Source organism: Nerophis ophidion, linkage group LG21 (assembly GCF_033978795.1).
Source record: "Nerophis ophidion isolate RoL-2023_Sa linkage group LG21, RoL_Noph_v1.0, whole genome shotgun sequence".
NCBI classification, from domain to species: domain Eukaryota; kingdom Metazoa; phylum Chordata; class Actinopteri; order Syngnathiformes; family Syngnathidae; genus Nerophis; species Nerophis ophidion.
Window position 1 is genome coordinate 28,233,224 of NC_084631.1, and position 17,787 is coordinate 28,251,010.

Below are 17,787 nucleotides of genomic sequence, written 5' to 3' on the forward strand. Positions count from 1 at the left end.
TAAACACCTACTTTACCAGTCTTGCAGATTATCTCTCAATCTACTATTTTACCTGCAATCTCCTTTTGTAGGCCATAATGCGGTTTTACACATAGAACTTCAATGCTTGCCATTCCCGGTTTTGGAGAGCTTCCGGTTCGGCCCTAAAACATTTTAAACAGTCAATCTTTGCTGGTATGATACATCTTCAGAATGGGTCTGACTATCATTTAAAAAGGTTTCCATTTAGGGCAGTGGTCCCCAACCACGGGGCCCGGTACTGGGCCGTGGCCCGATTGGTACCGGGCCGCAGAATAATTTTTTATTAAAAAAAAAATACATATATATATATATTTTTTATTTTTTATTAAATCAACATAAAAAACACAATATACACTTACAATTAGTGCACCAACCACAAAAACCTCCCTTTTTCATGACAAAGAAGAGAAAAAAAAAAGAAAAAAAAAAGGACCCCCCCCCGCTGGACAAATTATTAAGCGTTGACCGGTCCGCGGATACAAAAACGTTGGGGACCACTGATTTAGGGGACCTGTTTTTTGTCTCCATACCATCAGAGGTTCCATAAAGGTGACTGTGTAAACAGAGCAATGTCCCCATTAAGTAAGCATTGCCAGAACCCACGAGCACACACACACACACACACACACACACACACACACACACACACACACACACACACACACACACACACACACACACACACACACACACACACACACACACACACACACACACACACACACACACAGAAGAGTACTTAAACTCCTTTAAGTTTGTCACTTTTTGTTTGATTGCAGCCATTTGCTGAAATCAGAAAAGTTCATTTTATTTCTCATGAACATACACTCAGCACCCCATCTTGACAGAAAAAAACCAAATGTATACATTTTAGCAAATGTACTATAAAACTAAAAAATCTCTTAACTATTCAGAGCCTTTGCTCAGTACTTAGTTGATGCAACTTTAGCAGCAATGACACCTCGAGTCTTTTTGAATACGATGCCACACCTCTCTTTGGGCACTTTTCTCTATTTCCCCTTTGCAGCACCTCTCAAGCTCATACGACTTCTTGAGACATTTACTTGTGTCCTCTCATGATGGACATCTTCATCGATTTTAGTGACGATACCAGAATCTGGTAAGCAGGGGCTATTCTTTTAAAATATTTGTTTAAGGAAGCGCTTTTAAGTCAACTTTGAAATTTCTTGTTGGGGCCGCCAAATCATCCGGACGAGCTTGCAAAAACGATTAAAGTTCATCGTGTTTGTAAGTGAACTCCCTGGAGGATATGAAGCCATCTTTGTTCTCGTCTTCCTTGGCGAAAATGTCCGCCACCATGTTCTCGTGCACGGTGTCGTTGGGAGGGTAGCCGTGCCGCTCAAATTCCTTCCTCAGGTATTCTTTTACCTGCAGGGGGTAACTGCGTCAGTTAGAAGTTGCTGGACAGCTCATTAGGTACACCAAATGGAGGTGTAATAATGCTTATTTCTGAGTAACACTGTTTTAGTAGGCTTGTATTTTGCTGTGGTGTAAAACTACACTGTGAGTTGACTTAGATTATCTCATATACAGGTGAACTATTTCGATTTTGCAGAGGCAGTATTTACATTTAAAACTCTAGCATTATTGTCAGCATGTTTATTTATTAAATACTGCATCCGTCAAAGTGCACTATAATATCTACTGTTCTAAAAGTGTGCATAAACCATGGTTCTTAACCTTGTTGGAAGTACCGAACCCCACTAGTTTCATATGAACCCTTCTTTAGTCAAATTATTATTATTATTATTATTTTTTTCAAATTCATGACAAAGTTAGGTTTTATTTACTGGTGCACAAAATGAACCGTGCATGAACATCACCTTGTTCAAAGAACAAAACCAACACAGTGCATGAACTCACAACAATTTGCACACCTGCAAATCAGATGGAAAATGAGTTACATAAAATAAAAACAAAATGTTGTTGCATTAGGTCGTTGTAGTGTAAGATAAAAGAGATATATGGTGCAGATATAAATAAATAGATTACTGTACAGATAAATATATTACACTTTTGCATATGCATCCAGGTTTATGGACGTATGTTTTCTTCTATTTACTGTATTTTTTGGATTATAAATCGCATTTTTTTTCATAGTTTGGCCGGGGGTGAGACATATACTCTGGAGCGACTAATGTGTGAAATTATTAACACATTACCCTAAAATATTAAATAATATTATTTATCTCATTCGCGGAAGAGACGAAAAAAAATGTCAGTAATCGTCACACACACGTCAGTAATCGTCATACACACGTCAACAAATAAGAATCCGGCGGGGGAGGGTCATGGCAGAAGTGCATTGTGGGTCATGGGATGCTAACTGTTATATGCTATATGCTACTGCCGTAGCTATTAAAATGGATCATTTCAACGTTGGCGGTAACTGATAAAAACTGAGAAGGGCTGAACAAAAATGGCACCGAAAAGGAAATCAAGTACTTAGAAGCGACATCGAGGAAGAAGATTTCATCGGATTTATCGATTAGGGGTGACAGATTGTTTGGTAAACGTATAGCATGTTCTATATGTTATAGTTACTTGAATGACACTTACCATAATATTTTACGTTAACATACCAGGCACGTTCTCAGTTGGTTATTTATGCGTGATATAACGTACACTTATTCAGCCTGATGTTCACTATTCTTTATTTATTTTAAATTGCCTTTAAAATGTCTCTTCTTGGTGTTGGATTTTATCAAATAAATTTCCCCCAAAAATGCGACTTACACTCCAGTGCGACTTATAAATGTTTTTTTCCTTCTTTATTATACATTTTCCAGCCAGTGAGACGTATACTGCGGAGCGATTTATAATCCAAAAAATACGGTATATTCTAGCGAGTTAATCTGTTTTTGGGGGATTTGAGGGGATTATTATGATGCGCTCAAGAGTCTTATAGCCTGAGGGAAGAAGCTGTTACAGAACCTGGAGGTTCTGCTACGGAGGCTGCGGAATCTCTTTCGAGAGTCCAGCATTGAAAACAGTTCTTGGTGGGGGTGGGAGGAGTCTCTACAGATTTTCTGAGCCTTGGTCAGGCAGCGGCTTTTTGCGATCTCCTGGATAGAAGGACGAGCAGTCCTAATGATCTTTTCCGCTGTCCTCACCACTCTCTGCAGAGACTTCCAGCCTGAGGCACTGCAGGCTCCAATTCAGACAGAGATGCAGTTGGTCAGTAGGATCTCTATAGTGCCTCTGTAGAGTGTGGTGAGAGTGGAGCAGGGAGCTGTGCTCTTTTTAACCGACGCAAAGGTACATTAATTGGGGGTATTACGCTGATAGGGAGAAGTTTTTATTTACACGATGAGTCGGGTGTGTCTTGACCTCAGCGGCGTAGGCTCTGCCGAACCCCTGAGGCCGACTCATTGAACCCCTAGGTTTCGATCGAACCCAGGTTAAGAACCACTGGCATAATATTACCAGAGAACTGCAAGTTTTTTTGCTTTAAATGCCCTAATAAACTAAATTGACTCCTTTATGATGCTATAACACACAAGCATCAAAGTCAAGGCCCGGGGGCCAGAACTGGCACGCCACATCAATTAACGCGGCCCGCTAAAAGTCTGCAAATAATGTCCATCAATTACCGTATTTTTCGGAGTATAAGTCGTTCTGGAGTATAAGTCGCACCAGCCGAAAATGCATAACAAAGAAGGAAACAAACATATATAAGTCGCCTTAGAGCAGGGGTCTCAAACTCAATTTACCTGGGGGCCACTGGGTGCAGAAACTGGGTGAGGCTGGGCCGCTAGAAAAGATTTCTTAAAAAATCTAACAGGCACTTTTTAATGAATTCACCTTCTAAAAATGGCTTTCCCGCCCTAGCAACATACTTGCCAACCATCACGATTTTTCCAGGAGGCTCCTGAATTTCAGTGCACTTCCCGACAATCTACCGTTGCAACCATTCTCCCGATTTTGTCCCAATTTTCACCCGGCCGACATTATTAAGGGCTGCCGTGACTTCACTGCCTTTAACGTCCTCTACAACAGTGGTTCTCAACCTTTTTTCACTGTGAACACTGTTTTAATTCAAGCACCCCCTAATCAGAGCAAAGCATTTTTGGTTGAAAAAAAAGAGATGAAGAAGTAAAATACAGCACTATGTCATCAGTTTCTGATTTATTAAATTGTATAACAGTCCAAAATATTGCTCATTCGTAGTGGTCTTTCTTGAATTATTTTGAAAAAAAGATATAAAAATAACTAAAAAACTTGTTGAAAAATAAACAAGTGATTCAATTATGAATAAAGATTTCTACACATAGAAGTAATCAACTTAAAGTACCCTCTTTGGGGATTGTAATAGAGATCCATCTGTATTCATCAACTTAATTCTAAACATTTCTTCACAAAAAAAGAAATCTTTAACATCTATATTTATGGAACATGTCCATAAAAAGTCTAGCTGTCAACACTGAATGTTGGATTGTTGTATTTCATTGAAGTATTATTCAATAAACATATTTATGAAGGCTTTATAAATTGCTGCTATTTTTTAGAATGTTTTTAATAAATTTCACTTGTCCCTTTGCATACACCTTCAAGTACCTCCAGGGGTTTGCGCACCCCCTAAAAGAGGACTACTGCTCCACTATATGTTATTGTGCACGCTTTTACATCACACAACCAATGTGCCGGCTCCATAATATGTGTGAGACTTGTGCAGAACAACGTTGGCGGCTGCAAGACGTACTTGGTCAACAGCCATACAGGTCACACTGCGGGTGGTCGTATAAACAACTTTAACACTGTTACAAATATGCGCCACACTTTGAACCCACACCAAACAAGAATGACAAACCCTTTTTGGGAGAATTTCCGTACCTTAACACAACTTAAACACAAGAGAACAAATACCCAGAACACCTTGCAGCCCTAAGTCTCCCGGGCTACAATATAAAAAACCGCAATCGACGCAGGTAGGGAGGGTGTGGGGTTTGTGGTAGCGGGTGTGTGTATATTGTAGCCCGGATGAGTTTGGGCTGCATGGGATTCTGGGTAATTATTCTGTTGTGTTTATGTTGTGTTACGATGCGGATGTTCTCCCGAAATGTGTTTGTCATTCTTGTTTGGTGTGGGTTCACAGTCTGGCACATATTTGTAATAGTGTTTAAGTTTTTTCTACGGCCGCCCTTACTTAGTGTGACGTGTGTAGCTGTTTATCAAATATATTTTGCAATACCACACGTGCGTCTTGCATGGCCAGATGCAACATACAACTGGGCTTGCACGCTGTCAGTTCAGGATGTAGGGGTCGCTAAAGGCAGTGCCATTATGGCACTCCCGGAATATTGTTGAGCAGGTAAATATGGACGGGGGCTTAGATAGAATTGGTGCCCTCAAATTCAGGGGTCTTCCGAAAAATTGGGGACGTTGGCAAGTATGACGCTGTCAAGCGCCCTTAATATTAAACTTGCGGGCCGCACCGACATTAAATTGTCATATCGAAATGCGGGCCACATGTTTGAGACCCCTGCACTAGAGTATAAGTCGCATTTTTGGGGGAAATTTATTTGATAAAATCCAACACCAAAAATAGATGTTTGAAAGGCAATTCAAAATAAATAAAGAATAGTGAACAACAGGCTGAATAAGTGTACATTATATGACGCATAAATAACCAACTGAGAACGTGCCTGGTATGTTAACGTAACATATTATGGTAAGAGTCCATCCATCCATCCATCACGCCTATTCTGTTCCGTGAATGAGATGAATATTATTTGATGTTTTACAGTAATTTATTAATAATATCACACATAAATCGCTTCAGAGTAAGAGCTGCAACCCCGGCCAAACTATGAAAAAAAACTGAGATTTATAATCTGAAATATTCGGTAACTATTTTATCTTTTCTTACTATTCTTCTTCTTTTTTTTTTTTTTTTTACAGAAAAAATACATGTATTGCATGCAATTGCATTTTTTTTTTTAAATTCAATATACAGTGGGGCAAAAAAGTATTTAGTCAGCCACAGATTGCTCAAGTTCTCCCACTTAAAATGTTGACAGAGGTCTGTAATTTTCATCATAGGTACACTTCAACTGTGAGACAGAATGTGAAAAAAAAAATCGAGGAATTCACATTGTAGGACTTTTAAAGAATTTATTTTTAAATTATGGTGGAAAATAAGTATTTTGTCAACCATTCAAAGCTCTCACTGATGGAAGGAGGTTTTGGCTCAAAATCTCCCGATACGTGATCCCATTCATTCTTCCTTAACACGGATCCATCGTCCTGTCCCCTTAGCGGAGAAACAGCCCCAAAGCATGATTTTTCCACCCCCATGCTTCACAGTAGGTATGGTGTTCTTGGGATGCAACTCAGTATTCTTCTTCCTCCAAACACGACAAGTTGAGTTTATATCAAAAAGTTATATTTTGGTTTCATCAGACCACATGACATTCTCCCAATCCTCTGCTGTATCATCCATGTGCTCTCTGCCAAACTTCAGACGGGCCTGGACCTGCACTGGCTTAAACAGGGGGACACGTCTGGCACTGCAGGATTTGATTCCCTGTCGGCGTAGTGTGTTACTTATGGTAACCTTTGTTACTTTGGTCCCAGCTCTCTGCAGGTCATTCACCAGGTCCCCTCGTGTGGTTCTGGGATTTTTGCTCACCTTTCTCATGATCATTTTGACCCCAAGGTATGAGATCTTGCGTGGAACCCCAGATCGAGGGAGATTATCAGTGGTCTTGTATGTCTTCCATTTTCTGATAATTGCTCCCACAGTTGATTTTTTTCATACCAAGCTGCTTGCCTATTGTAGATTCACACTTCCCAGTCTGGTGCAGGTCTACAATTATTTTCCTGGTGTCCTTCGTCAGCTCTTTGGTCTTGGCCATAGTGGAGTTTGGAGTCTGACTGTTTGAGGCTCTGGACAGGTGTCTTTTATACAGATAACGAGTTCAAACAAGTGCCATTAATACAGGTAACGAGTGGAGGAAAGAAGAGCTTCTTAAAGAAGAAGTTACAGGTCTGTGAGAGCCAGGAATTTTTCCTTGTTTGAAGTGACCAAATACATATATACATATATATATATATATATATATATATATATATATATATATATACATACATAAACATATATATACATGGGCTTCACGGTGGCACAGGGATTAGTGCGTCTGCCTCACAATACGAAGGTCCTGAGTAGGATGCAACTCAGTATTCTTCTTCCTCCAAACACGACGAGTTGAGTTTATACCAAAAAGTTCTATTTTGGTTTCATCTGACCACATAACATTCTCCCAGTCCGCTGCTGTATCATCCATGTATCCATTTCGGTATAAACTCAACTCGTCGTGTTTGGAGGAACGAAGAATACTGAGTTGCAATGGGGGTGGAAACATCATGCTTTGGGGCTGTTTTTCTGCTGAAGGGATAGGACGATCGATCCGTGTTAAGGAAACAATGAATGGGACCATGTATCGTGAGATTTTGAGCCAAAACCTCCTTCCATCAGTGAGAGCTTTGAATGGTTGACCAAATACTTATTTTTTTTACCATAATTTACAAATAAATTCTTTAAAATTCCTACAATGTGAATTCCTGGATTTTTTTTTTCACATTCTGTCTTTCACAGTTGAAGTGTACCTATGATGAAAATTACAGACCTCTGTCATCATTTTAAGTGGGAGACCTTGCACAATCGGTGGCTGACTAAATACTTTTTTGCCTCACTGTATGTTGGCCCTGCGATGAGGGCTAACATATTTAAGCTAGCGGCATAAGGGACTAACCTTTATCGTGTATCGTTGTATTACTTCTTTTTCAGTTGCTATTAAACTGCATTGTCGATTTAACATCATTCCTACACGCATGTGCACTTCATTATTCACTTTTTCATCTCTGATTTAGAAGGACTCTTTACAGTTTTCACAGTATATATTTAGAGTTTAATGTGTTTAAGTAGTTATTCTCATGCAGTTTATGTCAAGTTTTTTTCTCTTAAAAACTTTTTGAATAGAAATTTATAACAATGATCGCTAAAGTCTGTTAGCATGCCAATGGTAAAATCCATTGCATGTTAGCATCAAGCTAGCATCATAAGCGCAAACTTTATTACTAGGGCGGTATAGCTCGGTTGGTAGAGTGGCCGTGCCAGCAACTTAAGGGTTGCAGGTTCGATTCCCGCTTCCGCCATTTAGTCACTGTGGTTGTGTCCTTGGGCAAGACACTTTACCCACCTGCTCCCAGTGCCACCCACACTGGTTTAAATGTAACTTAGATATTGGCTTTCACTATGTAAAGTGCTTTGAGTTACTAGAGAAAAGCGCTATATAAATATAATTCACTTCACTTCTATATGGTTTCAGTTGCTTAGGTCACTTCATACCACGCTGTATTGTTAATTTAACATGTTTTTTTATGTTTTTGGCATTTCACGTGTATATTAATGTACTTTCTTTTATGTGCTTAGTTTTACAGTAATTTCATTTGGAGGCATTCTATAAACGACTGCAATCTGGAAGTTTTGCTGTCTCTTTTGTTCTGTTAAAATAAAATTTGGTACACCTTTAAAAAAGTTAAAAACCATCGCAATGCTAATTTGTGTTAGCGTGTCAATGGGGTGCTCTATTGTATTTCAGCATTAAGCTAGCGGCATAAGGGGGCAACCTTTGTGTATAGTTGTATTACTTCTTTTTCAGTTGCTATTAAACTTTATTGTCGATTTAAAATCATACCTACATGCACGTGCACTTCATTATTCACTTTTTCGTCTCTAATTTAAAAAGGACTGTTTACAGTTTTCACAGTATACTGTATATTTAGAGTTTAATGTATTTAAGTAGCCATGTTTGTGCTCTTAAAATATTTTTGAAAACAAATTTGCAACAGTTTCAAATGATCGCTAATGTCCCTTCGCATGCCAATGGTGAAATCTATTGAATGTTAGCATCAAGCTAGCATCATAAGCGCAAACTTTATTACTGTATGGTTTCAGTTGCTTAGGCCAGTTCATACCAGACTGTATTGTTGATTTACCTTGTTGTTTTTTGTTTTTTTTGGCATTTCACGTGTACATTTATGTACTTTCTTTTACAGTAATTTCAGTTGGAGGGATTCTATAAACGACCGCAACCTGGAAGTTTTGTTGTCTCTTTTAAAAAATATTTCAATTAATTATCATTTTATTTTTTGTCTGTAATTTAAAAGAAATTTTAAAAAGTTCAACAATCTGCCAAACTGAATTCAAAGTATTCAGGCAGGGCAGAAAAAAAGACATGTTAATATTAATAAGATTTTTCTTTAAATGTATGCATGTAGCTTTTGAAACACAATACATGCATTACAGCCATCCAACCATCCATTTTCTACCGCTTGTCCCTTTTTCGGGGTTGCGGGGCGTGCTGGAGCCTATCTCAGCTGCATTCAGGTGGTAGGCGGCTTACACCCTGGACAAGTCGCCACCTCATCGCAGGGCCAACACAGATAGACAAACAACATTCACACACAAGGGACCATTTAGTGTCGCCAATCAACCAATCCCCAGGTGCATGTCTTTGGATGTGGGAGGAATATGCTAATTATACGACATTGGCTTTTTGTTCTTTGGTAAACACTGTTTATCTAAAATAGTTGACAAGCAATCCTTCACCTCAGTTTTGGAAAGCCTCCAGTCGTCGTTCAGGTCCATCTCCTGGAAGGACTCGTGCGACCTGGGCCCGTTTCTGATCTCCAGCAGCTCGATCATGAAGATCAGAGTGCTTTCAGGAGGGATTTTACCTGATAAGGTGAGAAAGAAATAGATAAGAACAAACAAAAAAGAGTCTTGATACGACTTGAGAGTGTTTTACTGTACTTAAAAGACATTGTGATTGTTAGTCATAAAATGTTTTTGTTGAGCAAGCTTACCAGGAAAAAGGCTTAGTAGTTCACATGCTCCACGGTAAGAAATAAATCAGAGTGGGAGCCCTAGAGAGGCGTTCAGAACAGAACAGATTTACATGCAAAACAGAAAATAGTCCAATAAGAAGGCCATAACATGCATTAAGGAATTGATCAAGGCGTGCCGCCGTGGCAAAATAAAAGCCATTACATCTTGAAAATAAGTTGTTTTTTTCTATATGAAGCAAAAATAAAGGTAATGTATGAATGTCTATGTTGTATGGCAGGGGGTCCCCACACTTTTTCTGCAGGCGAGCTACTTTTCAGTTCACCAAGTCGAGGGTGTCTACATCATTCATATATATAATTTATATTTATTGATTTAAGAAAGATACATTTTTGTTAACAAGTTAAAAGGTGTTTAATGATAATACAAGCATGTTTAATTATCGTATTTTTCGGATTATAACTCGCTCCGCAGTATAAATCGCACCGGCCAAAAATGCATAATAAAGAAGGAAAAAAACATATACAAGTCTCATTTTTGGGGGAAATTTATTTGATAAAATCCAACACCAAGAGTAAATTTAAAAGGCAATTTAAAATAAATAAAGAATAGTGAACGACAGGCTGAATAAGTGTACGTTATATGACGCATAAATAAGGAACTGAGAACGTGCCTGGCATGTTAGCGTTACATATTATGGTAAGAGTCGTTTTCTGTTGCATATTTCACTACTTCCAGCTTGCAACCTGCAGTATATGATTTCCTTTTCGGTGTCATTTTTTTTCAGCCCTTCTCAATTTTTATAAGTTACTGTCAATGTTGAAATGATCAATTTTCATAGGTACGGAAGTAGCAGGTAGCAGCTTTATTTTTCACAACTCACTTCTGCCTTGACCCGCCCCCGCCTAATTTTTATTGGTTGACGTGTGTGTGTGTCACGATTGCTGATACACTCCTAGTCTCTTAAGTGAATGAGTTAAATAATATTACCGGTATCTGATATTTTACGGTAATGTGTTAATAATTTCGCACATAGGTCGCTCCAGAGTATAAACTATGAAAAAGAAAAAGTGACTTATAATCCGAAAAATACTGTACTTTCTAACATGATAGATAGATAGATAGATAGTAATTTATTGATTCCTTCAAAAGACAAGAATAAAAGTTGGTGTATTACCTGATTCTGATGACTTGCACTGATTGGAATCAAACAGTAGTGCTGATAACATCCGCATTTTTGAATGGAGGAGAAAAAGTTTTCCTTTCTGTCCAATACCACATGAAAGTGGTTGGTTTTTTGCATTTTATTTGTCCAGCTTCCATACTCCTTTTTATACACTTTACAAGAAATATGTTGGCGGCAAACTCCAAAGCTTGCGAGCTTGTGCACGCTAGCTTTTTGAGACTCTTATTTTGTTAGCGCAGGCAGGATTAAGCAGGGCTTTTATTGTGAAGACAAAAACTGTGCAGTCGGTCTTTAGAGTTTTTACGGAGGTTCGGCGCGAGAGTCTGTTGAAATAAAAAATGTTTTTCGCCTTCCTGTCGGTCATGTTTTCTTAATAATGACCTCGCAGCAGCCAGCGTCATCTCACAAGATCCCCAGGTGCCTAAAATTTCAATCAAGTGACGTCTTAGTGAAGATTGATGGTCGCTAATTTTTTTAATTTTTTTTTTGCTGATTGACTCACACACCCTCCACAATCGACCGGTAGCAATCTGCACCCCTTTTGTATACAGACTATCATTCACGTACTAATGGCCATAATATGTTTAAAAAACATCTCAAATATCATAAAAATGTTAAAGGACTAATTAAAAGAAAAATGCATCGGAATCTCCTGTTAGCAGCGATACAGCTAGTCGCGTTGGAAAATGATTAATAAATTAGTAGTTTAACATAGCCTAAAAGTTTTTTCAAAAAATGTATAATAGTAATATATAATAAATAAAATGTAATAAACTTCTAATTACATTCAATAACAGTGAATAAGAGTTTCATATCTCGTAAATGTTTTTGTAAAATATATATATTATAGTACTACTATGAATAATATATGAACTGTAACAAACTTACTTAAATACTGTAAGTTAGTACTGAAACATTTTATAAAAATATTAAAAAAAAAATGTCCTTTTAAATACAATACAGTAATAAACCAAGTAGATAAAATATATATATATATACAAAATATATATATATATATTTATTAGGGGTGTGGGAAAAAATAGATTAGAATACGAATCGAATACGTTGTGCGATTCAGAATCGATTCTCATTTTTTTTTAAATCGATTTTTTTTTTTCAATCAATCCAACAAACCACTACACAGCAACACCATAACAATGCAATCCAATTCCAAAACCAAACCCAGCAACACTCAGAACTGCAATAAACAGAGAAATTGAGAGGAGACACAAACACGACACAGAACAAACCAAAAGTAGTGAAACAAAAATGAATATTATCAACAACAGTATCAATATTAGTTATAATTTCAGCATAGCAGTGATTAAAAATCCCTCATTGACATTATCAGTAGGAATTTATAAAAAATTTTAAAAAAGAACAATAGTGTCACAGTTGCTTACACTTGCATCGCATCTCATAAGCTTGACAACACACTGTGTCCAATATTTTCACAAAGATAAAATAAGTCATATTTTTGGTTCGTACAATAGTTAAAACAAATGTACATTATTGCAATCAGTTGATGAAACATTGTCCTTTACAATTATAAAAGCTTTTTTTTTTTTAAATCTGCAACTCTGCTTGCATGTCAGCAGACTGAGGTAGATCCTGCTGAAATCCTATGTTTTGAATGAATACAGAATCGTTTTGAATCGGAAAAATATCGTTTTTGAATCGAGAATCGCGTTGAATCGATATATTATCGAATTGTGACCCTAATATATATATATATATATATATATATATATATATAAATATGAATATATATATATTAGGGGTGTAACTGTACACAAAAATTTTGGTTCGAGGTCACGGTTCAGTTCATTTTCGGTACAGTAACAAAACAACAAAATATACATTTTTGGGTTATTTATTTACCAAATTTGTAAACAATGGCTTTATCCTTTGAACATTGGGAACACTATAATAATTCTGCCAACGCTAATCCACATTAAACTGCCTCAAGTTGTTGCTTTGATTAAATAAAATGACAAAACCTTTCTTCTACATATAAAAAGTGCAACATTAAACAGTTTCAAGTCAACTCATCAGGCTTAATTTATTACAGCATTTGGGAAGCCTGTAGTTGACTTTTATTATGTAAATGTTATATTTGTATCAACATGTGATAGCATGGACCCTGCCATTCAAAACTATATATATATATATATATATATATATAACATATAACACAAACTGATAAATATAATAATCAATTGGTAAATATTTATTTCGATAAAGTGTAAAAAAAAAAAAAAGTATATATTGAAGTACTCCGGCTTCCTCCCAACTCCAAAGACATGCACCTAGGTTGATTGGCAACACTCCGCGACCCCAAAAAGGGACAAATGGTAGAAAATGGATGGATCGTAATTAAGTTATCGTCATTAATACTTGTGGAAACTACCCTCATTTCTACATTACAACCCACAAAAACGGGCAGTACGATGGAACAGGGGCTAGTGCGTGTGCCTCACAATACGAAGGTCCTGAGTAGTCCCGACTTCAATCCCGGGATCGGGATCTTTCTGTGTGGAGTTTGCATATTCTCCCCGTGACTGGGTGGGTTCCCTCCGGGTACTCCGGCTTCTTCCCACCTCCAAAGACATGCACCTGTGGATAGGTTGATTGGCCCTAGTGTGCGAATGTGAGTGTGAATGTTGTCTGTCTATCTGTTGGCCCTCTAATGAGGTGGCGACTTGTCCAGGGTGTACAATGCCTACCGCCCGAATGCAGCTGAGATAGGCTCCAGCACCCTCCCCCCGCAACCCTAAAGCGACAAGCGGTGGGAAAATGGATGGATGGATGGAACCCACAACGTGTAACTTTACCCCGTGTGCGTTGTCAAACAACTGTTTGGATATCTCTGTGGGAGAGTCCAAAAATGTGTACGTTAACTTCCATGTAGACTTGAAATTGTTGGTATGTATGAATGCGAGAATGAGTGATTGTCCATAATGAACGTGCCCTGCCATTAGCCATACTCATCTTTGTTAGCTGGGCCATTGTACGTTAGCATTAAGCTAACGACATTAGTGCCAGTCTTCATCCTGCATAATTGTACTACTTTTTTCAGTTTATGTGTAAGTATGTTTAGCCTTTTGAAAGAAAATATATGCATCATTGCCAGTCAAAATGAATCATGACATCATCAATGTGATGACGTGTCATACTGACCACGCCCCCACGGCACATGTATAGTAGCGATGTGTGGGAAACATTGTACGGTATTGTGTAGAGCCGCACCGTTGCCTTCTTTCCCGAAAGCGAGGGCAGGAGGTATGGTCAGCTTCCTCTTCTCTCCAGCGCACATGCTCTGCAGGCCTTTGTCCCAGCCTGCGACGGCCTCCCTGATGCCCAACGTGAACCACATGGCGTGTTTGTCGCCGTCAGCAGAGTTAGCGCGACTGGTGGACACACACAGACAAACGCTTTCATGTGATATTGGAAACTCTTCTGTCCTCTTCTACGCTGGTGCTCGGAAAACTCTTGCGCAGTATGACACAATTACAAAGTACAGAATAGCGGCAAGTTGATCCACGGACGGATCCCCATTCTTATTCATACCGATTTTAAATAATATCATAATTTTAAAAAATACATTGACATTTTTTTATAAATTTAAAACTTTTTTTTTTGTTATAAAAATAAAAAAAAAGAAGGAAGTTTTGAGTCCATCTCCGTGCATCCAAAAGGAGCTTTTGTAACCTCTAACCTGTTTTGAAAAAGTTTCATTATAATTATTATACCAAATACCGTATTTTCCGGACCACTGCCGATGAATGGGCTATTTTTGATCTTTTTTCATATATAAAAGCGCACCGGATTATTGGGCGCATTAAAAGGAGTCATATTATTATTAGAGATGTTCGATAATGGCTTTTTTGCCGATATCCGATATTGTCCAACTCTTAATTACCGATTCCAAAATCAACCGATACTGATATATTCAGTCGTGTAATTAACACATTATTATGTCTAATTTTGATGTGATGCCCAAGTTGGGTGCATTAAACAATGTAACAAGGATTTTTTTTAAAAATCAACTAAAGTTATGGAAAAAAATGCCAACATGGGACTGCCATTTTTATTATTAAAGTCACTAAAGTGCATTATGTTTTTTATCATGCCACTAAACTGCAGTTTGGAATTTGGGACATGCTCTTCCTGAGACAGCATGAGGAGATGGCGTTGGGGGAGGGGGGCAGCGGGGGTTTTATATTGTAGCGTCCCAGAAGAGTTAGTGCTGCAAGGGCTTCTGGGTATTTGTTGTGTTGTGTTACAGTGAGGATGTTCTCCAGAGATGTGTTTGTCATTCTGGTTTGGTGTGGGTTCACAGTGTGGCGCATATTTGTAACAATGTTAAAGTTGTTCATACGTCCACCCTCAGTGTAACCTGTATGGCTTTTTACCAAGTATGCCTTGCATTCACTTGTGTGTGTGAAAAGCCGTAGATATTATGTGATTGGGCCGGCAAGCAAAGGCAGTGCCTTAACCTATATTGTTGTCTGGGTGGAAATTGGGAGAATTTCGGAAGAATGGTTGCCCCGGGTGATTTTCGGGAGAGGCACTGAAATTCGTAAGATACTACCGCTTGTCCCGTTCGGGTCGCGGGTGCCTATCTCAGCTGCATTTAGACGGAAGGCGGTGTACACCCTGGACAAGTCGCCACCTCATCGCAGTTGCCAACACAGATAGACAGATAACGTTCACACTCACATAAGAGGGGCAATTTAGTGTTGCCAATCAACCTATCCCCAGGCGCAAGTCATTGGAGGTGGGAGGAAGCCGGAGTACCCGGAGGGAACCCACGCATTCACGGGGAGAACATACAAACTCCACACAGAAAGATCCCGAGCCCGGGATTGAACCCAGGACTACTCAGGACCGTCATATTGTGAGGCACATGCAGTAACCCCTCCTCCACCGTGCTGGGAAAGGGGCCTATTGAACCTAATTTTGACTAATACTATCATGGAATTATTTATTATTAGGACTTTTTATCACATAATTTATCATCCTTTTTATCCCACCACAAAGTTGAGATAAAAATATATTTTTAAATATAATCTTAAAATCTTATTATCTTATTAGTATGACTCTATGCCACCCGAACGCCTCCTTAGGGAGGTGTTTAGGGCACGTCCAACCGGTAGGAGGCCACGGGGAAGACCCAGGACATGTTGGGAAGACTATGTCTCCCAGCTGGCCTGGGAACGCCTCGGGATCCCCCAGGAAGAGCTAGACGAAGTGGCTGGGGAGAGGGAAGTCTGGGCTTCCCTGCTTAGGCTGCTGCCCCCGCGACCTGACCTCGGATAAGAGGAAGAAGATATGACTTTATATCTCAAAATTATGCCTTTTTATTTGAAAATAATGACTTTTATATCTCATATTTAAGACTTATCTCAGGATTTAGACTTTCGTTCATCATTATTTCGACAATTTATTATGAGTTAATTTTTTTTGGGTGGCGGGAACGGGCTTCCGTATTTGTCTGATTTTGGAGTTTAATAAATACAGAAATGTCAAGTTTATTTTGAGAAAATGACGAGAAACTAATTCGTTGTAAGGGTCCACGGAAAAACTTTAAATGTTGTGACCACGCACCTTGTCTCATGTAGTGAGAATAAGAATGTTGGTGATTTAAACACCGTATAAAACACATTGGGACATTTCACACGACTTAAAGTGTTTTTTGTTCACCTCACCTGTCATGAAACAAGGTTCCATTCTCAAAGTAGCCTTGGTGGTGGACGAGCAGCATGTCTCCGTACTTGGACTGACGGCGACACAGGAAAGGTTTGTGCAGAACTTCTATCTTCACCTCCGCTTCCGACAGCGTTCCGCCGCAGACGGCCAAAACGAGGGCGGAACACAACCAGCTCAACACCAACAGCTGCATGGCGTCTTATTACCGGACTCAAAAAGTACGATGTTATGTTTAAAGAAGGTGAGTAGAAGATGTGTGGTTGGAGGTAGTTTGTAAAAGCGCGTACACGTTTTCTACGTGGCAGTGACGCAGCATGTTACGTTGTGTTACCGGAAGTGTTCGTCCCGTCTGATTGGTTGCTTTCTTGGGGTGGGCGGTTTGAGACGATTTTTTTTTGTCACACACACACATATATATACATATATATATATATGTGTGTGTGACAAAAAAAATCGTATATATATATATATATATATATATATATATATATATATATATATATATATATATATATATATATATATACATATGTATATATACACATATATATATATATATACATATATATACACATATATATACATATATATATATTCATATACATATATACATATATATATATTCATATACATATATATATATACATATATATACATATACATATATATATACATATATATACATATACATATATATATATATATATACATATATATACATATATATATATATATATACATATATATACATATACATATATATATATATATATATATACATATATATACATATACATATATATATACATATATATACATATATATATATGTATATGTATATATATATATATATATACACATCTGTGGTCCTCTCCAAGGTTTCTCACAGTCATTCACATTGACATCCCACTGGGTTGTGTGTTTTTCCCTGCCCTTAGGTGAGATCTGAACCGAGGATGTCGTTGTGGCTTGTGCAGCCCTTTGAGACACTTGTGAT

General features: G+C 38.1%; 1 protein-coding gene across 1 annotated transcript; it reads right to left on the bottom strand.

Annotated features, from left to right (window-relative positions):
- Window positions 1-769: 769 nt before the first annotated feature.
- Window positions 770-17,117, bottom strand: LOC133539991 (peptidyl-prolyl cis-trans isomerase FKBP14-like). The gene is made up of 4 exons (XM_061882433.1): window positions 16,790-17,117; window positions 14,328-14,488; window positions 9,656-9,783; window positions 770-1,410 (listed from the first exon to the last, which is right to left on the bottom strand). Exons 1-4 carry the CDS (start codon window positions 16,981-16,983, stop codon window positions 1,252-1,254), a joined length of 642 nt encoding a protein of 213 aa, XP_061738417.1. The 5' UTR covers window positions 16,984-17,117; the 3' UTR covers window positions 770-1,251.
- Between the last annotated feature and the right edge of the window lie 670 nt (window positions 17,118-17,787).

Excerpts from the sequence above, each read along its gene's own strand:
- LOC133539991 (XM_061882433.1), bottom strand. The coding sequence starts at position 16,983 with ATGCAGCTGTTGGTGTTGAGCTGGTTGTGTTCCGCCCTCGTTTTGGCC. Across the intron at positions 9,784-14,327 it reads TTTCGGGAAAGAAGGCAACG|GTAAAATCCCTCCTGAAAGC; the intron begins GTGCGGCTCTAC and ends TCACCTTATCAG. Across the intron at positions 1,411-9,655 it reads GGAGGCTTTCCAAAACTGAG|GTAAAAGAATACCTGAGGAA; the intron begins GTGAAGGATTGC and ends TACCCCCTGCAG.